At 35.7% G+C, this 20,761-nt stretch overlaps 1 protein-coding gene across 4 annotated transcripts in view; it reads right to left on the reverse strand.

Moving 5' to 3' along the window:
• Col14a1 (collagen type XIV alpha 1 chain) overlaps window positions 1-20,761 on the reverse strand; it is a 198,769-nt gene that overhangs the window by 37,776 nt on the left and 140,232 nt on the right. For all 4 annotated transcript variants that reach the window (XM_071602156.1, XM_071602155.1, XM_071602157.1 and 1 more), the window contains exons 37-40: window positions 14,200-14,253; window positions 10,476-10,571; window positions 9,325-9,378; window positions 8,921-8,974 (exon numbers count right to left, since the gene is read on the reverse strand). In XM_071602156.1, coding sequence (XP_071458257.1) covers window positions 8,921-8,974; window positions 9,325-9,378; window positions 10,476-10,571; window positions 14,200-14,253 — 258 coding nt within the window. The remainder of the gene's footprint in view (window positions 1-8,920; window positions 8,975-9,324; window positions 9,379-10,475; window positions 10,572-14,199; window positions 14,254-20,761) is intronic.

Here is a 20,761-nt window from a genome sequence, read left to right on the forward strand (position 1 = left end):
CTGGAACACAGCCAATTGTGAAGGTCCTTCAACATCTGCAAGCAGCTGGAATTTGAAGAGTTGGTGGAAAGGGGCCAGACTCAAGTAGCAAGGGCTACAGAAATACTTGAAGAAACCCCTGATGCATAATTGCAAAACTGTGGTGTGACTCTGGACTGCTGTGAGCAGACCAGTGTGGCAGTCAGCCAGCAGAAGTGAGGCTGCTACTTGTTGTACAGGATTAAGACCAACACCAAATTAAGAGGCCAAGCAGCAAACAGAGCCTGCAAACACTGATCCAGGCCAAAGATCCAGGATTGATCCTTATGTATGATACCATGTTGGGTCTCACTGAGGAATTTGCAGTAACACAAAGACACATACATTAAACATGTATGTATAGGGTACGTGTGTGTATGTGATATTTATATACAACTTAAACAGATACATAAAATATATACATAGATATTTTTAGTGATCAGTAGTGATGACTTCAGAGAATTAAAGTAAAATTAAAACACAAACATCAATCATATTCCACCAAAGAAATTACTTTGACATACAATAGTTCTTACACAATATATTAGCCAGTGATTCCAAAACCTAGTTGATAATCAGAATCATTCAGCTTTTTAAAACTATGCATTCCTAAGTCATGCCTAAGACTATCTCTATCTGAATCTCTGAGGTTGAAGTCCAGGAATCTGTATATTAAAAAAACACAAAAAAAAAAAAACCACAACAAACTCCTGACATAAGTGGTAGAATTGCTGATTTTCAAATATAAAATATCTGGCCAGATCTTCAAGGACAGCATTAAGACTAGAATGTAAAGTAGATGTTATTTTTGCTATTCCTAGAGCCCAACAGATGTTTCTTTTATTCATATTTTTATTGGTGTATTGTAGTTTTACATAATGATGGGATTCATTGTTACATATTCATATATGCCTACAACATAACAGAATGCAATATTATTCCCCAGTGTTTCTCTCCCCCTTCTCCAGGTCCCTTTCCTCTTATTCTACTGCTCTCCCTTTGATTTATATTAGACCTGCCCACCCCACCTTTCCTTTTCTTTTTCCTCTACCTTCCACATATGAGAGAAAACATATGACTGTTGACTTTCTGAATTTGGCTTATTTTGCTTAGCATAATGTTCTCAAGTTCCTTCCATTTTCCTGAAAATATCATAATTTTCATTCTTCTTTATGGCTTAATAAAACTCGAGTGTGTGTGTGTGTGTTCTCTTTATCCATTCATAATTGACAGCCTTCAAGTCTTGTCTCATAGTTTGGCTATTGTGAATTGTGCTGCTATAAAAACAGGTACACATGTATTCTATAATATAGTAATTTTAATTATTTAAGATACTAAAGAATTTAATGATCTTTGGGGGAAATTCCATAATGATTACCATAGTGATTGTACTAATTTACAGTCTCACCAAGAGAGTAAAATGTGTCACCTACCCCTATATGTCATGGGTGTTGATCCTACATTTTTTTCTCCATATTCTCTTCAGCATTTATTATTGTTTGCATTCTTGATGGCTGCCATTCTAACTGGAGTGAGATGAAGTCTCAGTAGTTTTGATTTGCATTTCCCTAACTGCTAATAATATTGAACATTTTTTTCATATATTTGTTGGACATTTATATTTCTTCTTTTCAGAAGTGTATGTTTAGTTCATTTTTCCATCTTTAAATTGGATTATTTGCTTTTCAGGTGTTAAGTTTGAATTCTTTATGTATTCTGGATATAGCAAAGATTTTCTCCCATTCTGTATGTCCTCTCTTCACATTCTTATTTTCTTTGGTGTGCAGAAGATTTTTAAATTTGATGCCTTTCTATTTATTAACTCTTGGAATTATTTCCTGAGATTTAGGGATCTTATTGAGAAAACTGCCGCCTACACCTACATGTTGTGGGTGTTGATCCTACATTTTCCTGTGAGAATTGCATAGTTTCTGGTCTAATTTCTTCATCTTTGATACATTTTGATTTGACTTTTGTGTAGGGTGAGAGATAAGTATCTAGTCTCATTTTTTCTACATATGAATAACCAGTTTTCCCAGAACTATTTCTTAAAAAGTCTATCTTTTCTCCAAAGTATGTTTTTGGCACTTTTGCCAAGGGTCAGACAACAGGATCAGGTGTGTTGTCCCTGTGTCTTCTCTTCTCTGCCATTGGTCTCTATATCTGTTTTTATGTCAGTACCATGCAATTTTTGTTACTGTAGCTGTGTTGTATAATTTGATGTCAGGTATTGTGATGCTTCCAGCATTGCTTTTTTTTGACTTAGAGTTTCTTTAGCTATTTTGGGTCTTTTGTACTTCCAAATGAATTTTAGAACTGTTTATCTTTTTCCAGTTCTGTGAAGAATGTCATTGGTATTTTACTAGGGACTGTGTGGAACCTGTATATTTCTTTTGGTAGTCTGGCCATTTTAACAATATTAGTTTTGCCTATCCATGAACATGGGAGGTCTTTCCATCTTCTGTGTCTTCTTCAATTTGTTTCATCAACATTCTATAGTCTTCATTGTAGAGGTCTTTCATCTCCTAGGTTAGATTTACTTCTAGGGTTTTTTGTTTGTTTGGTTTTGTTTGGTTTGTTTGTTTGTTTTGAGGTTATTGGGAATGAGGTTGCTTTACTTATATTTTTCTCAGCAGAATAATCATTGGTATACAAGAAAGCTGTTGATTTTGTAGGCTGCTACTTTGTTGTATTTGTTTATTAGCTCTATCAGTCTTCTGGTGGAGCTTTTTGGATCTTCTAAGTATAGAATCATATCATCTGCAAATATTGACAACTTAACTTCTTTATTTTCCATTTTTATCCTTATTTCCTTCTCTTATTTAGTTGTTATGGCTTGTTTCTAGGACTACAGTGAGTAGGAATGGTGAAAATGGACATCTCGTTATATTGTAGATTTTAAAGGAAGCAGTTTCAACTCTTTCCCATTCACTATGATGTTGGCCTTGGGTTTGTTTTATAAAACTTTTTTGATGTTGTGGTCGGTTCTTTCTATCCTTAGGTTCTTCAGTGTTTTTTGTAAATCATGAATTTGATTTAAATCATGAATCAAAAACTTTCTTTACTTCTACTGGGATGACTATGTGATTTTGTCCTTAATTACATTTATGTGGTGAATTACATTTATTAACTGCATATGTTAAACTATCCTTGCAACCCCGTAATAAAACCAACTTGGTCATGATGTATCATCTTCTTAATATGCTGTCAAATACAATTTGCTAATACTTTATGGAGGATTTTTGCATATAAGTTCATTAGGGATATTGGTCTTTAGTTTTCTTTCCTTGATGTGTTTGGGAGGAGGGTTTCCTGGCTTCAAAGAAAGATTTTAGAAATCTTCCATCCTTTTCTATTTCACGGAATAATCAGGAGCACTGGCATTAGTTCTTATTTAAAAGTCTGGTAGAATTCAGCTGAGAATACATCTGGTCCTGGGTTTTTACTTTTTTGAAAGGCTTTTTATTACTGCTTCTATCTCACTGCTAGTTATTGGTCTGATTAGGTTTTCTATGTCTTCTCAACTCAATTTTGGCAGGTCGTGTATATCCATTTCCTCTAGGTTTTCCAATTTGTTAGAGTATAAGTTTTCAAAATAGTCCCTAATGACCTTCTGAATTTCTGTTATGTCTGTGGTGGTTTCTCCTTTTTTCATCTCTAGTTGCAGTAGAAGTATCTCTAAAGCTAGTAAGAACATGGAACTAAAGGCTCTAGGAGCTGTGCCCTTCTAAGATGTGCACGGATTTGCTCCTATCTAGGTAAAGGTACAGTGATCAAAGAACTGTGTTTCTATTGGTGAAGCATCAATTTCTACTTAAGTAAAAAAAAATTATTTTGTGGAAGAGTGTGGTGTTAGAAGTCTGACACTTCCTAGCATTCCAGTTCCTTCAACTTTGTGAGTTTCAGGTTCTTTGTCTGTAAAGTGAGGATAACAGTGCCTAGTGTTTGTGGTTATCCTGAGCATCAATGAACATGACTCTTGCAAAGCACTTTCACATATTCAATACTTAATGGCTATGGTTGCAGCTGTTTTTATTAAAATAATCTGTCAAGTCCCAATTGAATATACTATTACCACTGCTGTGACTGAATGGATTTTTTCCTGGGATTTTATAAAAAATCCATCTAGACTCACAAAGGAAAAAAAAATCAAATCATTTTCACAAGTTTCATGATAGAATCTTACATTTCCTTTTCTGAAGGAGGAAGACACTCAAGGGGATAATAATCACGAATCTCAGTATTTCACAAAATATCCTGTAGAAGAATCTCTCATTATTGCCTAACACTTATGATAGGAATAAAATCCAAATAGTTGACTCAGGCTCAATTTCTCAAGTACACTTTAAGTCCTTCTCACTTTTAATGTAATGGGACATTCAGTACAATATGGCCTTTGTGTATATCATACCCACATAATTAGCAAGCATGTTTCAAGTGTCTTTTCAAGGCAGAATCCAAGAAAATATTTTAGAAAACCAAACTTGCATTTTTTAGACATTTTTTTTTTTTACAAACTTCTAAAGCCACTTAATATATCAAGTATAGGCATTAAAAAATGTTCTGGCTCACTAGGTTTACCTTAAAAATAGTGAACACTATTAACATACCTAAAATAACATTTCATGTGGAAATGCTTTATATAAATTAATCTTCGCAACAACCCTATATAGTCAAATATTATATTTTTCTGTTTACAACCAAGGAAAGTGTCTTGGAAACAGTAAGTAACTAGTCCAGTGTCATGAGCCAGAGTTTAAGCCCAGGACTGGCTAGGAGTGAAGTCTATGCCATTCCCCACAGGACCATCCTGCTCCTCGGTAACCTCATGGGTTCAGCAGCATCCAGATGCAGAATACTTTCCACAGTATTTCATCTTTTATAGATGAGGAAGGCAGGCTGTGGTTATGGCATAGGTATGCAGGGAGCAGTAACCTGGGGGCAAAGAAGCACCCGAACTAAGCTTACTTGTAAGTTAGAAGCTAGCATCCTATGCCTTCCAGTACAATATTTTGGTTTTCTAAAATATTTTCTTGGATTCTGCCTTGAAAAGACACTTGAAACATGCTTGCTAATTATGTGGGTTTGATATACACAAAGGCCATACTGTACGAGTGCCTTCCAGATGCTATAAAAACAAATCTCTTTATGACTTCTATTTCTCCTCTCTCTGACTTCATAAAGAAATTTCAGGAATTGGAAATTAAACATGATTTTAAAGCACCTATTGGGATTACTGGCCAGATAATTGGTAGTAACCCTCAGAAGTAGAAAGGCAGTTGGTTTTTATTTTTATTTTTTTTACAGTTATCTATTGATTGATCGTTCAATCGATCATGTTGTCTGTTCTTTCTGGTTTCCCTAAGGACCATCTGGATGTCTAAGGTGGAGGCTACAAAGTCCAACATATACCAGAAGAACTCAGAAATCGTAAGAGAGGCCCCGAGCTCACAGACACCAAGAGAGAGAAAGGAGAGAAGAGGGAAATGACAAGATTTACAGCAGAAAAGAAAGATAAGACCAGAATGGTTTTAGTTGCAATAACTGGGAATGAACCCTGGACACAGAACTGCATTTAGAAGTTAAGTGTGAACGTGCTTTGTTGTTCAGTGTGGCCTGCACAGTGGTCTTTTGGCTTCCCAGCCAGAGGCGGAAATTTGTTGGGTGAAGAGGTCCAGCTTGGGCTGGACTTGCTTATGGCCTCAGGCCGAGTTGAATAAGAGCTGCCTCTTAGAATCCAAGATCCCCCTTGGGAAAAACCAGAATCAGCTAGAAACATTCAAAGAGGAGATGTTTCACCTTCTCTTATTACTTGCTAAGATCTCCCATCTTTCAGGTAAATTCCGGTGGAACACTGGCACCGGCTTCAGAAAAGAGGTGCTCACTTTTCCCGAGTTAACACTCAGGGTGATGGTGCCAGGCTTTGCCCCTGAGTTCTTGCCATTAACAAGAGAAGGAAAAGATTAAAAAAGAAAGATTGTGCAGTAAGGAATAGTGGCCTGCCACCACTGCCAGTGCAGACCCTCCCTTGGTGACTCTCCAAGGAGCAGAAGAAGCACTCACTGGATGTCACCAAGCGTCCTTTGCAGCTCCTTCCTTCTGTGCCTAGAGTAGGCTTTGCTCACACAGGATCAAGGGAAATGAAGTACTGCTCAGTGATCTCAGTTCTGACAGTGAAGGGGGAAAAACAGCTTTGCTTCCTTATTTCCTGGAGAAAGCCTTCCTTGGAAATTTTCTGGAAGGTGCTTTGCAGAAGCAAGACTCATCATTCTGCTAGTGCTCAGTCTGTGCTATGCCACAGTTCCTGCCATTGGGCTTAGAGGCCTAAGGCAGAGCATGAGTAATCCTGAGGTGTTTGTTCTTAGCACTCTTAGCAGCCTGATCAGGGAGACCTGTCCCTTCAGCAGAGCATGTCTTCTGTGGTGGTTCTCATCTTAGCTCTGTTCACCCCCATTAAAGTTGGCCCCACGCCTTCTGCCTTACAACCTCACCTCAGTATCTATCTTATTGTTTTCGAATTTTACTATACTTAAGCCCTCTAATCACTTGACTAAACAAGACTGAATAAGAGTGTTTTCATACAGCCTTCCCTCATTTCTTCTTTAGAATCCGTGAGAAGACCCATTTGTTTTTCTGGCCCAGGGGAACAGTCATGCTCTACACCCAACCCCATCCTCCCATCTCCTCCAGGTAGTTGGTCTGCAAATTATTTCCTTTAACTATTGAAATTATCTCCTTTTCACTATTCTCTGCAGTCAATAATGAGCAACTCTTTGCAGACTGAGTGTAGTCAATGGCACGTTATAGTTAAGATTATATGTGTATCAGTTAAGATATGGCTAATTGAAAACTATGTGTGGTCCAGGCAGAGCTGTCTGTTGTACATTTCCAGCCTTCCATTTTGTGTGGATGGCATCCCCTCAAGATGTGTACCAGAATGGTGTTGCCCTCAAATATCTTTTCTAAAACAATAACCACCAGATTTATGCAATCTTTTTATTTTAAATGTGGCCCTATAATAAATGAATATCCTCTGAAAACCATATTTTAAAAGGAAGCCCATTCCTATCCAAGTATTCAAAGTAGAAATTAGACACACCCTCAAAGTTTTATTTCTAGATTGAGGGAGAGAGGAAAATAAAATCCAAGATATCTTATCACTTTATTACAGCTCTAAGACTTTAATCCTATAGGAGAACACAACATGTTTGGAGGAATAGCAAAATATTTATAAGAACTCTGTGTTGGTATATTGATTTTAAAAGAAAGAATTCTAAAACCAAATGATTCAAACACCAATCTAACATGTTTAATTTGGGAGTTCTTTGCCAACACTGTGCTCTACGCATAGATAAATCAAATAAACTCACTCAACCAAATCTTTGGACTTGCCGTTTTCAGACCTTCAGGAACCACGAAGGAATCTAGGTGTGTAACCACACAGGATCTTAACTAAAACTCCGTGCCAGGGTGTATAAATATTTCTAGACACTCCCTCCACATGTGCAAAAGCCCTACATAAATCTGACTTTCACAGAATGACTTCTTTAGACATTCACCTAGCCATGTTTTACATGCTAATTCCATTGGATGAACAGAGACTACTATGAGATTTTAGGCAAATGAAAGTTTCATATTAAAAAAATGGAAAGGGACTTAAGAGCCTATACCTACATTTCCATAGGAAAAAAATCAATTTCCATATTTTTGAGCAGCATAGTTGCCCTGACCTAAAGGCAGGCTTTGAGCAGAGAATTAATTGAGTATTCCTTGCAACTGTTTGCTAGCCTCATGAATATTGAACTGAAACCCCCAGTGAACACCAAATGTGTTATTTGCTGGCTCTAAGTGGTTGCCATTCTCTATAATTCAGTCTTGTTAGAAACTGTGGAGCTGTTGAAACATGTGTAAACATGTGGCAGATTAAGAAGATGGTCCTTCCCTCCCTTGATGAAAATTTAATGACTTGTTTTATGTAAATCCTTGGCAAAATAGATGCTTTAAATGAATGTGTGTTTACCTCTCCAGCTTTGTCTCTTGACAAACTCCTTATATCTAAACATATGCAAGCTCATCTCCAGCCACACTCAACTATATGCAATGGTGGAATGCTCCACCTTCTTCTCACCTCCATCCTAGTCTGTGCTGTTTTCTCTGCTTGCAAGTTTTCCTTTCCTTACCACCTGGCCACCTTCTGTCTTGCCATCAAGTCTCAGCCTAGATGGTGCCTCCTGTGGGAAGCTTTTCCTGACCCACTAAGTCTGGTCTAGTTATTGATAACCATGGATTCTTTGTATTCCACAGGGTCCTAACCCTATCATAGCATATGATATAATTTCTTATTTAGTTGCATTTCCTGCCAATATGCTAAGTATTTTTTGAGAACAAAAACCTCAAGCCTGGCTTGGTGCAAACTTGCTGACTATGCAAAAAACGGATGTTAACTTATTCTTTCCTGATTTTATACCTTATTTTACTGCTATCCACTTGAACAGGTCAAAAGAAGAGACAATCGAAATATACTAAATAAATAGAGAGGTTTCTTTATAAACCATATTCCTTAAATTTCAATTAATGATTGTTGATTTCCTTTAGGTTTGTGCTTTAAAGATTTGACAGAATTAGAAAAATCTATTAAATCAATGCATGCAGTTCATTGCAAATTATGTTCAAGTTTGGGAGCATTTAGAAAGGGGTGTTGCTAATTTGGGAAAGTTTGGTGGAAGTAATGGACATAGACGGCATTCTTACTTAGTGAAGGGAAATGGATGCACAGTAGGTAGAATACAAATTGACAGGAGAAAACCAAAAACAAAACCTTCCTTACATAAGAACATGTCAGCAGTAGAGCAACTTGGGAGAAGTCCCCTTTGCTAAGAACCAACCTTAGGTAAATTCTTACCCTCTGGCCTGGTGAGCCATCACGTCCAGGTGAACCCACACTTCCTGGCATACCCTAGGTAGAAAAATTGGGCAGAAGAGTCAGATTTAAAGCATGACTTATCCTAGCACCCAGCTTCCTTGAAATGGATCAAGGGCTCCAAACAAATCTATGAGCAATAAGGGGAACCCTTGGTAACTTAGAATTCTGACCCAGAAGTTATTCCCCAAAAAGGAACATTCCCCACAAGAGCTCACATTGAGGGCATCCAGTGGCTCTCAGAAAGGGCTTAATGTAAATGAACACAAACCAACATCTTTGATATGGGAACCACTGTCAAGGTCACAACTGACTTCAGAAGCCACGACCTTTCCTCCTTGCCAAAGTTCTGGAGCTGAGAGCAACAGACTACGAACATAAAATACCTGTGGACCCGGAAGGCCAGTGTCTCCTTTCTCTCCTTTATCACCTGGCATCCCCTGAATAGCCAAAAGAACGCAGAGTTAAGTTCACATAAGCAAATTCTTAGTCTTTTCTCCACCGCACCCCCCACTGTTATAACATTTTTAATATTAAATTGTTTTCACAGTAACATCCAAACAGTATATTTCACTTCTCATATATGCTAGAGCATCTATGTAAACCTTTCTATTGAACTGAACATTTATACAGGAGAACAGCTTCAACACAAAATATACAGTCCCATATGGCTAAGCTGAGACCGTAAATACATGAAGGGGAAAGTTGAATATTTCAATGTGATTTGTAGTTTATACTTTAAGATCTCATACTATAGAGATCTGTATTTGGCTAGAAAAACATAGAATGGAAAAGCAAAAACAGAACCTGGCAGATGGTAACACTACAACAAATATTTACTATTAATAATAGTATGATTATATAAATTGGCATATTAATATTTTCTAAAGTGCAAAACAACACTGAAGGGGAAAACTTTTCAGCTAGGGGGACATAAAAAAGATTGTTAAAAACTGTGTCTCAAATGTTAATTTAAGATTAGTATTAGTCTTCAAATCTAGATTCCTATAGTAACATTAATGAAGATCAGTTAATGGAATTACATTTTTTTCCAATGGTATAAAATAGTTTTTTAAAGAAAAGCAGCTGTATAACATATACCATCTAAAATATAAAACTCTCAATGGATTGCACTTTGATGCCCATTGAGATAAAGATCATAATTAAATAGCTTTCATGAATCATCATCCACAATTACTATAAATCAATAACAAATGCTTACATTTGTGCAACATTTGTTACTTTCTGGTTGTTATCACATCCACTAAGAATTTAATCAAACAAGCAATGTACATATATTAAATCCTGATTTTCCTTTGTGGACAAAATGCTTGTAGATGTATGTACTCTTGGTATGTGCACATGTTTGTTCAAAGACCCCCATCATTGAGCAAAAAATTGACTGTAGCCATAGCTAATAAAGGAAATCTGAATCAATTATTATTTTCAAAGGGACAGAGGGCAAAATTTCTTTCTGCATAACTTCATGGAAGAGTGATGTCAATGAAACCCATTTGAATATGTGCACAAGACTCACGGGCATTCCTTGAATGGACAGACCACTTGGTCCCTGGGGCCCAGGGGGACCCTGAGGTCCTGGAGGGCCTGTTTCACCCCGAGGGCCATCTGGTCCCTAGAATGCAAGGGAGAAAAGTCATCCTAGAAGTACGTTAGAACCTCTGCTACCTAAAAGGTTATTTCCACTTATAGCACTGATAATTTATCTCTATATAATTTTCCCCAAGATATTAAAAACAAAGACCAAATTATTTACCTTCCAGGGAAAAGATCATCAGCACACCATAAGAATAAACACAAGGGGCTGCTGCCATTTTGTTTATTTATTTATTTGCTTCCACAAAGGAGAATGCTGTGCCAATTATGGCATAATTATGATGTGAGTAACCAGACCCTCCACACTCCATAACAAACTCCACAGAGGTAAGAGCTTCAAGACCAGCCTCCTGGGCTGTGAAGGTTCAGCCTTCCAGGTGAAGCAGAGGAGCTGCACCCTCTCCACCTCACCCCTGTCAAGTCCCCTCAGGACACTCCTCTCCACAAAGGATTTTGTGCCTACCTGTTGTCTTCCTCATCCTGATTCTGCCCTCACCCTGAACCTCCTCAATATCCACCAAAGGACCCAAGGCTCAATATTATTTCATTTCCTTTATTTTCTGGATCAGACATCTTTTCTACTTCAGCAACCCTTACTTCTGTAGTTAGGACCTTGTGGTTTAAACTACACCACCTTTATAAACTTAGACCCAGAAAAATCTACTTATCCTCAACTTCATCTTCTTCCTTATCTCAGTGACTCCACCTAAAGCTATTTTTTAATAAGACCCCCCCAAGATAAAGGGTATCTTATTTTTTAATTGGAACATTATAATTATACACATTAAAAGGGTACCATGAAATGTTTTGATGCATGTAAACACTGTGTAATGTTCAAATCAGGGTAAGCATAGCTATCTCCTCAAATACCTATCATTTCATTGTGGTGAAAACAGTCAACTGTATAAGTATTATTATACATAGCTACCCTACTGTGCAACAGAACTTACTTTTCCTAATTGTAACTGAGGAGCTGTTGACCAACCTTTATCTCCTCAATACTCTGCCCAGCCCCTGGTAACCATGATTTTACTCTCAACTGCCTAGATAATTTCATTTAACATAATGACCTCCAGAATTCCATCTACATTGTCATTAATGAGAGGATCCTATCCACTCTTATGGTTTATTAGCATTCCATGGTTTATGTACCACATAGTCTCCTCCAGCTGATGGACACTTGAGTTATTACCACTCCTTCCTATTGTGAATAGTGCTGCAATAAACATGGAAGTGCAGATGTTTGGGGCATACTGATTTCATTTGCTTTGGATATATAACTTGGGTATCATGTGAGATTAGTGAATCCATGACTCGGGACAAAGAATACAAAACAATAAGTGCAGACTGAGTTAATATTTAGGTGGTATGGAGATAAACGCAGGAAATGTCCAATGGTTCAGGAGTCAGGCCAGCTCTGAGCTGGAATGGATTTTGTAGTACTTGAAGATCTATTTATGGTTGCAGTTATTAAGGAGAATATGTTGATAGAGAAAAAGATAAAGTAAATAAAAATTGGATAAAAATTGGGTAGAAAGGAGGGGAAGAGAAGCCTGGGAAAGAATCTGAAATGGGAAAGCCTAAAATTAGGAGGAGAATAAAAATGGTGTGATGCAGAAAAGTTCAAAGCAGGAAAAAATTCAGAGAAAGGTATCCAAGCAAGTCAATGATGGTACAGATCTCAAGTGACATAAGAAACAAAAGATAGGTAACATATGGATCATTTGTGACTTTAATGAGAGCAATTTCACAGGATCCTTAGGGGGTCCGAATTCATATGTTGGTTAGAATTGTTTGGGAGGTGAGGATATGGATGCACTGAATGCACTGAATGAATCCAGGAATAAATCTGGATTAAAAAAAAATAGACTGGAGGAGAGAGGAGATGACATAAATATTACTTAATATTTATAATAGTGTAGTAATATATCATTTGAATGTTATTAAGGAATGAAGAATAAGAATGGGGCAGAAAGAAGGTGGTCCAATCCATTCTATAAAATATGAGACAAAATTGACTGAAAGGTTTCATCAGCACAGTTGCTTTGTGCTTCTAAATTTCTACTATTTTCTGCAACAATATAAAACAGAATACATAATGGGGCTTTTGACATTGAAGATATAGTCTGTTCCAACACTCTCCACACTAGTGGGCATGTGATCATTCTTTGTCCAATAAGAGTTTTTCCAAAACCTTCTACATTCTAGTATCTGGAATTTGTCAAAATTGTCATACAGAGATAAACCATATCAGTTGCAGTCCTGTGGAAATGGATAACAGGACTAAGTAGGTGAGTCTGGGATCACCAAACATCTACAAGTTCATTTATCTTCATGATTGGAACCATTGTCCAGTAAGAGGTTAGAAAATTAAAGAAATCGGGCTGACAGACGTGTTGGGAGGAGGGAACCAGAATCCACAAGAGTTCACAGGCCTTGCTTGCAGGTGCAGCAGAGGAGGACCAACCAGCATCCTTTTGAAAAGAGGCCTCCAACCATGGGCCTTTCTTACAGTGCTATTAGCGATGGAGTTTATGGAAAGACATCAGTCTATCCCAGAAGATGAAAAAAAAAAGGGAAACATCTTATGATCTGAGCTTTCAATTGGGTAGGACCTGATTAATTACGTTCAACTTTATTTATTTCTGATTTATCCCCACATTTTCCCCTGCTTCATCTGTTTCCAATTGACAATAAAAAAATTTGTAGTGTTCTTTTCTCTATGAGTAAATGTTATATAAATTTAATAAGTTACCACATTGAAACAGTAAATCAAGCAAGATGGATGGAGAAGAAAGCATATGGAATAGCATCATGAAAATGAGATGGGAAGTCAAATTACAAAGAACCTTCAATATCATGCCAAAGAGGGTGCATTGTATCTTCAAGACAATATAGCACATCTCTGCAGGTTTTTAAAGAGCATGATAAGATCCAGCATAGACTTAAGGGAGATTAATCTGGGGGCAGATGTGAAGAATCAATCAGAAAGTCAAGCCACTGGAGACATAAGACCAGTTAGAAGATTTTCCAAAAGACAGAGAGAAAAGGATGAGGCCTGAAATCAATTAGTGGCTGGGCTTCTGCCAGTCCTTAGGATGCCTTTGTGTAAAGTAGAAAAACATGCTTCTTGACATGGCTTGGCATGGCCTGGTCTATTTGGTTGGCGCTTTTGTACAGTGTACAACCTAAACCACCACACTTAGTGGCCTTGAGCAGTAAGAATGGAAAACAAAGCTGTATATTTGATATATACAGTGGTAAAGGAAGAGGAAGAGTATAAAATCTGAGAAATTACCTGGAAGGGACTGATGTCAAGCTGTGATTCTGCACAACTCCTCTTAAGATACATTTTTGTTATAGACGGATGAAGACAAAAATGTTCCAGAGAGAGAAAACTTCCTTGCAGATTAAACCACTCAGAACATTAACTCTTATTTCTGACCCAGAGATTGTTCTTTGGCTGAATTACTAAATACTTTTATTAAAAAGCATGAGACTTACAAAATAAAAAAGAAAGGACTAGATGCAACTTTCATATAGATCACAAAGATAAATTAGGCCAGACTTAACTCCAAACAATAACTAGTTGAGGCAGGTGGAGAAGGGAGAGAGGGAGGAAGAAAGAGACAGAGAGTGCATATTACCTTTGGGCCCTGTTCACCTTGTTGGCCCTTTGGTCCTCGGAGTCCTGGACCACCCTGGCAAACAGATGTTAAGTATTAGCTCAAAGACAAATCTCAAAACAGTACATTTCATTCATTTTTCTTCATAATATCGGATTATGTCATTATTATTTTATATAAAGCCCACACATTGTGTACTGGTATATGTTCATCATGCTCTGTAACTGGAGCTCTGCCACCCAGCTCCAGCCCTCCCTGTGGATGATTTCATAGTTTGAGGAAACTTTCTATGCCAAATCCTTGTAAATCCTGAAAAAATTATAGGTCTATTTATTTAATGCTTATATGAGACTACTGTTACTCGTGAATAAAAATAATAAGATATTTGTTGGTCTAAAATTATGTATGTAGGTTTTACACTATAACTTTCAGATTAAATTCTTCAATTAAGTTGCAAAAAGCCTATGAAAGTAACCATAATATTGTTTTTATTTACACAGAAAATAAAGACAATAAGATTAGTCATTAGTCATTTGAAGTTGCTCCAAGATTTCTGACATATTAATGGACCACCTGAACTGTTTACCAGTTTTCTGTAGATACATATCTACATATGTAATATGTGTGTATATTATTTGGATATATGCTTATATGTGTCTAAACATATGAATAAATATGTATACATAGTCTCTGAATATTTTCATTGACTATTGCATTTAATAAATCTATTTTAAAATCAAATATGGCATTACAGTAAATGGAAAAAAGAATCACTTTATAAACATGGGTCACTTTAAAAATAAATATAGTATAAATGGTATTATTAAATTGAGCTAGATTTTTCTCCTATTGAAGTCTGAGCTAAGAATTTGCTGTTTGATAAAAGGGAAGTAACTGTATTAAAAGACCTATGTAAAACCAGATAGAATTTCTCTTTTTACTCGAGCAGGAGGATTGACAAGTCATTTAAGACAAGATAACTTTCACTCTGTGTGATTCCAATGTATTTCATGCAACATCCAAGATTACTAAATATGGTTCTGTACACCATCAGCAGAACACCCAAGCTGCCTGGGAATACCCTGCTTTAGGTGATTTCAAGATTCTTTCTGTTCTTTTCAACCACTTAAGTCCACTCCCTCATCAACATCATTTGGTTGCTCATCTTCAAGGTGTTTAATATAAAGAACTGCATTATATGTATGTGTATATGTACCTATAGCAAATGCTGCCTATAGCATTATTGTGGTATTATTTGGTGTATATAATTTAAACATGTAATGCCATTCTTTTCATATAGGTCTGAATTTTTTAACTAAATATGTTTTAGAGATTTTTTTCTGCATTATATCATATAAATATTAACTCATTCTTCTTAACTATTGTATATAACCAATGTATAACATTATCCAAATGTTAAACATGTAATAGTTTATCTAGCCATTATTTTATTATTTGAGTTATATAGTTTCCCTCCCCCAAAACTTTTTATTATTTAAACAATGTTTCAGTTAACATCCTCATCTATCCCTTAAGTAAAAATGTTCATGTTTCTTAGAAGAAGAAATAAAATTGTAGGTGAAATGTGATGAATATGAAGATATATTATTAAACTGTACTCAAAAATAGCTGTGCTAGTTTATGCATCTACTGATAGTTTAAGGGGATCCCTGTTTCCTTAAATTTTAACCAACACTGGAGAGTAACAAACTTTACATTTTTACCAACCTAATTGGTAAAAAAATATCTTATTCCTGTTTTAATTTTCACTTCCCAGAATTCTACTGATTACATATGTTTTAATAAGTTTTTCCATTTGCATTTTATACTCACAGTGACTACCTGCTTATACAGTTGGCAATTTTTTATTGGGTTACCTGATTTTTTTTCTTTTTAATGTGTAGAAATTTTTCATATATCCGAACACTACACCTGTGTTTACATATGAGATACACATATGAGCATATACACATGTATTTGTGTTGTGTAGACACATGCCTCTTATTTATGTGGTAAAGGTTTTTACTCAGTATCACATACTGTCAGCTGGCTATGGAGGAACCTTTCCTGACTCTCTCTTCCCTTTTATGCCTGCTTCTAGAAAGACTAAAAAAAAAGGCAGACATTTGTTTTCCCAGCTTTTCTCTGCAAGTAGAAGGATGGTCATGTTCAATAGCTTTGACCAACTGGACCAAGAAACAGAGCCTAGGCAAGCAATGTGGAAGCTGGCACACCCCAGGTCCTTGAAGAAGGTGAGGAATGTCATTTGTCTTGGGATCGTTTACCTCTGAAATTTTGTTGAACAAATGATAAATGCCTTATTATCAATCTTGTTATATCACTACATTAATCAAAATTTCTGTTCCTTGCAGTAAAATATATGCCAGTTAACATACTCATTTATCACAACTCTTAAATTCTGCATCTTAACTGGTTGGTTTGATCTGAAGGTTTTGTCCAAATGTGACTATCTCCCAGATATTTATGCCAGAGGTATCATTTCTCAAAACCAGGGACCTTCTTATACTCCTAACTTATGGTTTAATGGGAACATTATACTACTGTTTGAATTCTTAAGTGAGAACATAATCAAACCATGTTCAATTCATCAGATGAAATTTATTAAATATTATTTATATCCTATCTTAAAGAATTTATTATTCTTTAATCAAAATATCTGAAAGCTTCACTAGCTTTTCTCTTATTTTATAATTTTTTTTTCTCAATTCAGAGTCCAAACTTTCTCTTTCACTTCAATGTTGCTACTTTCTCATTTGACTCTAAGGTCATAAATATTTTACAACTGGTTGCAGCAGTAGTACAAAGAAAAAACACTTGAAACCCCTCAAGCTACAGATGCTTATTATTTAACACTGTTAAAATAAAATATGCATTATTATAATTAAGAACTGAATTCTTAAGATCCAGGAGTAGAGAAGAAATAAAAAAAAAACTATAGCAAACATGAGCACTGAGACTGCCCTTGGGGAGGATAGAGAAGAATGCCCAGGCATGCAGCAGAGCTGTGTTTTAGAGCCCACACAAGGCACTGAAATGTGAACTTGGGTCCATGATTGGTCAGGGAAGAGCTGAATGGGAAATGCTTTTTCTAAAATGAGAAATTTAAAAGGATATGCTATGCATGAGTTGGAAAAAACAATGGGTGACTGTCAGGTGAATGGTCAGATGTTCTTTCTACAGTTGTGATGGGAACAGAGCAAAATCTGTAATAACCATCAAACTGTCTGTTGACAACATCCCAGATGCTGTCAGAAACAAACAAAAACAATTCAGGTGAACAAAACTAAGAATTTACTACCAATAGTTTCTTTCTGAAGGAAGATTCAAATGAGATAAGTGAGATAAAAAAAATGATACTGGAAGAAATTGTAAGAAATATCAAATAATGTAGGCAAGTCTTAATAAATATTAATTTGTAATAAGTAATAATAATAATTTAGATGTCTAATTATGATAATAATACTAAAATACTGGATAGCAAAACAATATGAAGACATCACTAAAATAATGGATAGCAAAACAATATAAATTACAGAAAGGATGATCCAAGGTGAAAGAATTCCAAGGATATCATATTGATTTAAAAGAAGCTAAAATATTCTTTTAAACTGATTAAGTACTTCTGCCAAGATTTCTAGGCAAACAATAAATATTACAGATATAACATAATTTTATAATTTAGTGGAGTGTAAAGAAAAAGAATAATTTTTAAAAAGTATATAAAATGCCAATTATTTATGTTTGTCACATATATGTATTTACACATTATACGTACACATATGTATGACAAACAGAAAGCAAATATTTGGTGTGAATATAAATCCAAATAATTATCAAAAACAATAGAATGGACTAAACTTTAAAAGAAAGATCGTAAGACCAAATTAAAAGTAAAATTTGGCATATCTTATTTAGAAAGGTCTAAAATATGAAAGCATGGAAGTGCTGTAACTAAGAGGATAAAGAGATATATACCAGAAAAGTAATACCAAATACAAATATTGAAACTATATTAATATTAAACAAATGGAATTGGGGCAAGAAGCATAGCTACATCTAAAGGGTTCATTACACAACAATTTACATAATAAGTCATTATGCAGATAATAGAAAATTTCTTGACGTGTTAACACAGCCTCGGGACATATAATGCCAAATACAAGAGAATTTGACAAAATAACAATCGGAGTTGGAATTGCTAAAACATCTCTCCCAGCAACATAAAGAATTCATACAGTTAAAGACTTGAATAACCCAACAATTGGATCTACTAGATTTTTCTATAGAATTCCAAACTCCACAATTAGAAAACACATACCCTTTTAAAGCACACATGAAACATCTGCAAAACTTGACGAAAGTTCTAAAAAATTTGACACATGGCAAATATCAACACATATCAAAGCATTGGTATTAATTATAGAGACTGACTTTCCTAATCAAATGCAAAAAATGTCAATATAAACTGGATATCAAAAATCCCACATGACTGGAAATTTAAGAAAAATACTTCTAGAGAAATTACAGGTAAAAGAAGGGATAAAGAAAAATATAAACACAATAACTCACAGCAATATTAAATTTCCCCACATTAGAATTAAAATGTGTACAGAATACAAATTTCCATAATCAGCAACAAGCACATCACAGATCTGGAAAAGATATTTGTAAACCCTATCTTTAATAGAAAATTTGTATTCAGAATACTTAAAAAATTATCTTTCATTGGGAAATAACAATATAGAACATCAGAAAACCAAAAGCGTTTTAAGTAGATATCTGTAAAAGAAGAAATTTAAATGGTTTGTAGACTAATGGAAAATTTCTCAATCTCATTAGCACTGAGGGACAGTCACATTTAAAATAATAGTAACATAGGAAATAAGAAAAATTCTTCTCTGACAACACCAGCCAGAGCTCGTGAGGATGCAGGGAATCCAGATCTCTATCAAGGAGCCTCTGAGAGGGAGGTTGGGACAGCCCTGGAAGAGCCATTAGGGGCTTCTTCACAAGGTTGAAGATGCATCCTTCTTATTCTCCAGCAAGCCCGAGTCTAAATGCTCTTTCCAGAATACTCATATGTGTGCAAGATCTACAAACATGCCCACTGTAACCATGTTTGCTGTAAGAAAATATTCCACTGTAATGAGTCAATAAAATGGAGTTTATAGAGTGGAATGCCTTACAGCAGTTTAAACCAATGAACTAAATGGTAAATATTGACCAAGATAAATTTCAAATACATATTTTAGGTGAAAAGAAGCAGGTGCAAAAAGCACACCCTGATAACATTTACATAAATCTCAAACATGTTACTATAACGTGTGATATACTTTAGGAATGCATACTTATATAGTAGGAACACAAAAACATATAGTAATGAAACTGTCAACTCTCAGGGAAGGAAAGAAAAGGGAGGTGGGAAGAGAAGGAATGGGCTAAGGTCTTAGATGCATAGGTAACTTATTGCAACCTGAAACCACAGAGTGAGCTAAACAAAGGCAAAATGATCAATCTTGGAGGTGGGTACAAAAGTGTCTATGGAGTTATTTTAAAATATACTTCATTTCTTAGGTTCACAGAAAAATTGACCAAACCATATAACCCTGCCTTCATACAGTAAAAATACATGAGGATTTTCTCTGCGGGGGGGAAAAAAGTATTCTCTGGCATATACATAGGTGTGATAAACAAATTTTGGCCACAAATTAGTAAACTTCTAATATTCTAAAGAAAAGCATCCAGCACTTTTCATATTTTAGTGTGCGTAATACTTATTGATTCCCACACTGTCATGTTGGAGAGTCTATAGATTCTAATAAATATTATGTCTAATAAATCGTAACATAATATTGCTTTATATTGTCCTGAAGTCTGAAGGAAAATTTGGCACAGAGTTGAAAATAAATATTTGTTTTCATTTCCAGATTAAACACAATACTTTACATTTGATTAACATTTTATAATGCGCAGAGTACATACATACACATTGTCTAGTGTATTTCTCATAAAACCAGTTAAAGAGGTGGGTATTATTTTATACTTGAGAAAACAGGAATACAGGTGGTTCAAGGACTTATTGTTTAAGTTTAATGCTTCTACCATTACTCTACTTCTTTGAGAGTCTTTAAAACAAAACAGTGCTTGGTTTCTACATCCAGAGTTAAAAAAAAAATGTTCTTTGTGCCAGAGATATAGGAGGAATTTTGAGATATATTTCAGATGCATTCAGCAGGATCTCTTCCTTTTTGCTCAATTCAGGAAAATTATGTTGGTGTAGCCACCTTAGAGGGAATCTGCATGCTGCAAGCCAGCTGCCAGTGTGGGCTACCTGCTGCACATGAGCTGACTGTGCCAGGCCACCTCTGGCACTCAACATGCAAGGGCAGGCCACGCATGAGCACATTCTCCTGCAAGGTCTGGGTTTCTTCATTTTCTCATGCATCTTTTCCATATTATCTATGTCTTTCTGCCTTAATACTTTGCCATTTCCTGACCACAGAGCAGCTAGACCAATCTTATCTTAAGAAACACCAATAATCCCAGTTTAGCAGATAAGAAA

Source organism: Marmota flaviventris, chromosome 15, assembly GCF_047511675.1.
Source record: "Marmota flaviventris isolate mMarFla1 chromosome 15, mMarFla1.hap1, whole genome shotgun sequence".
Classification (NCBI taxonomy): domain Eukaryota; kingdom Metazoa; phylum Chordata; class Mammalia; order Rodentia; family Sciuridae; genus Marmota; species Marmota flaviventris.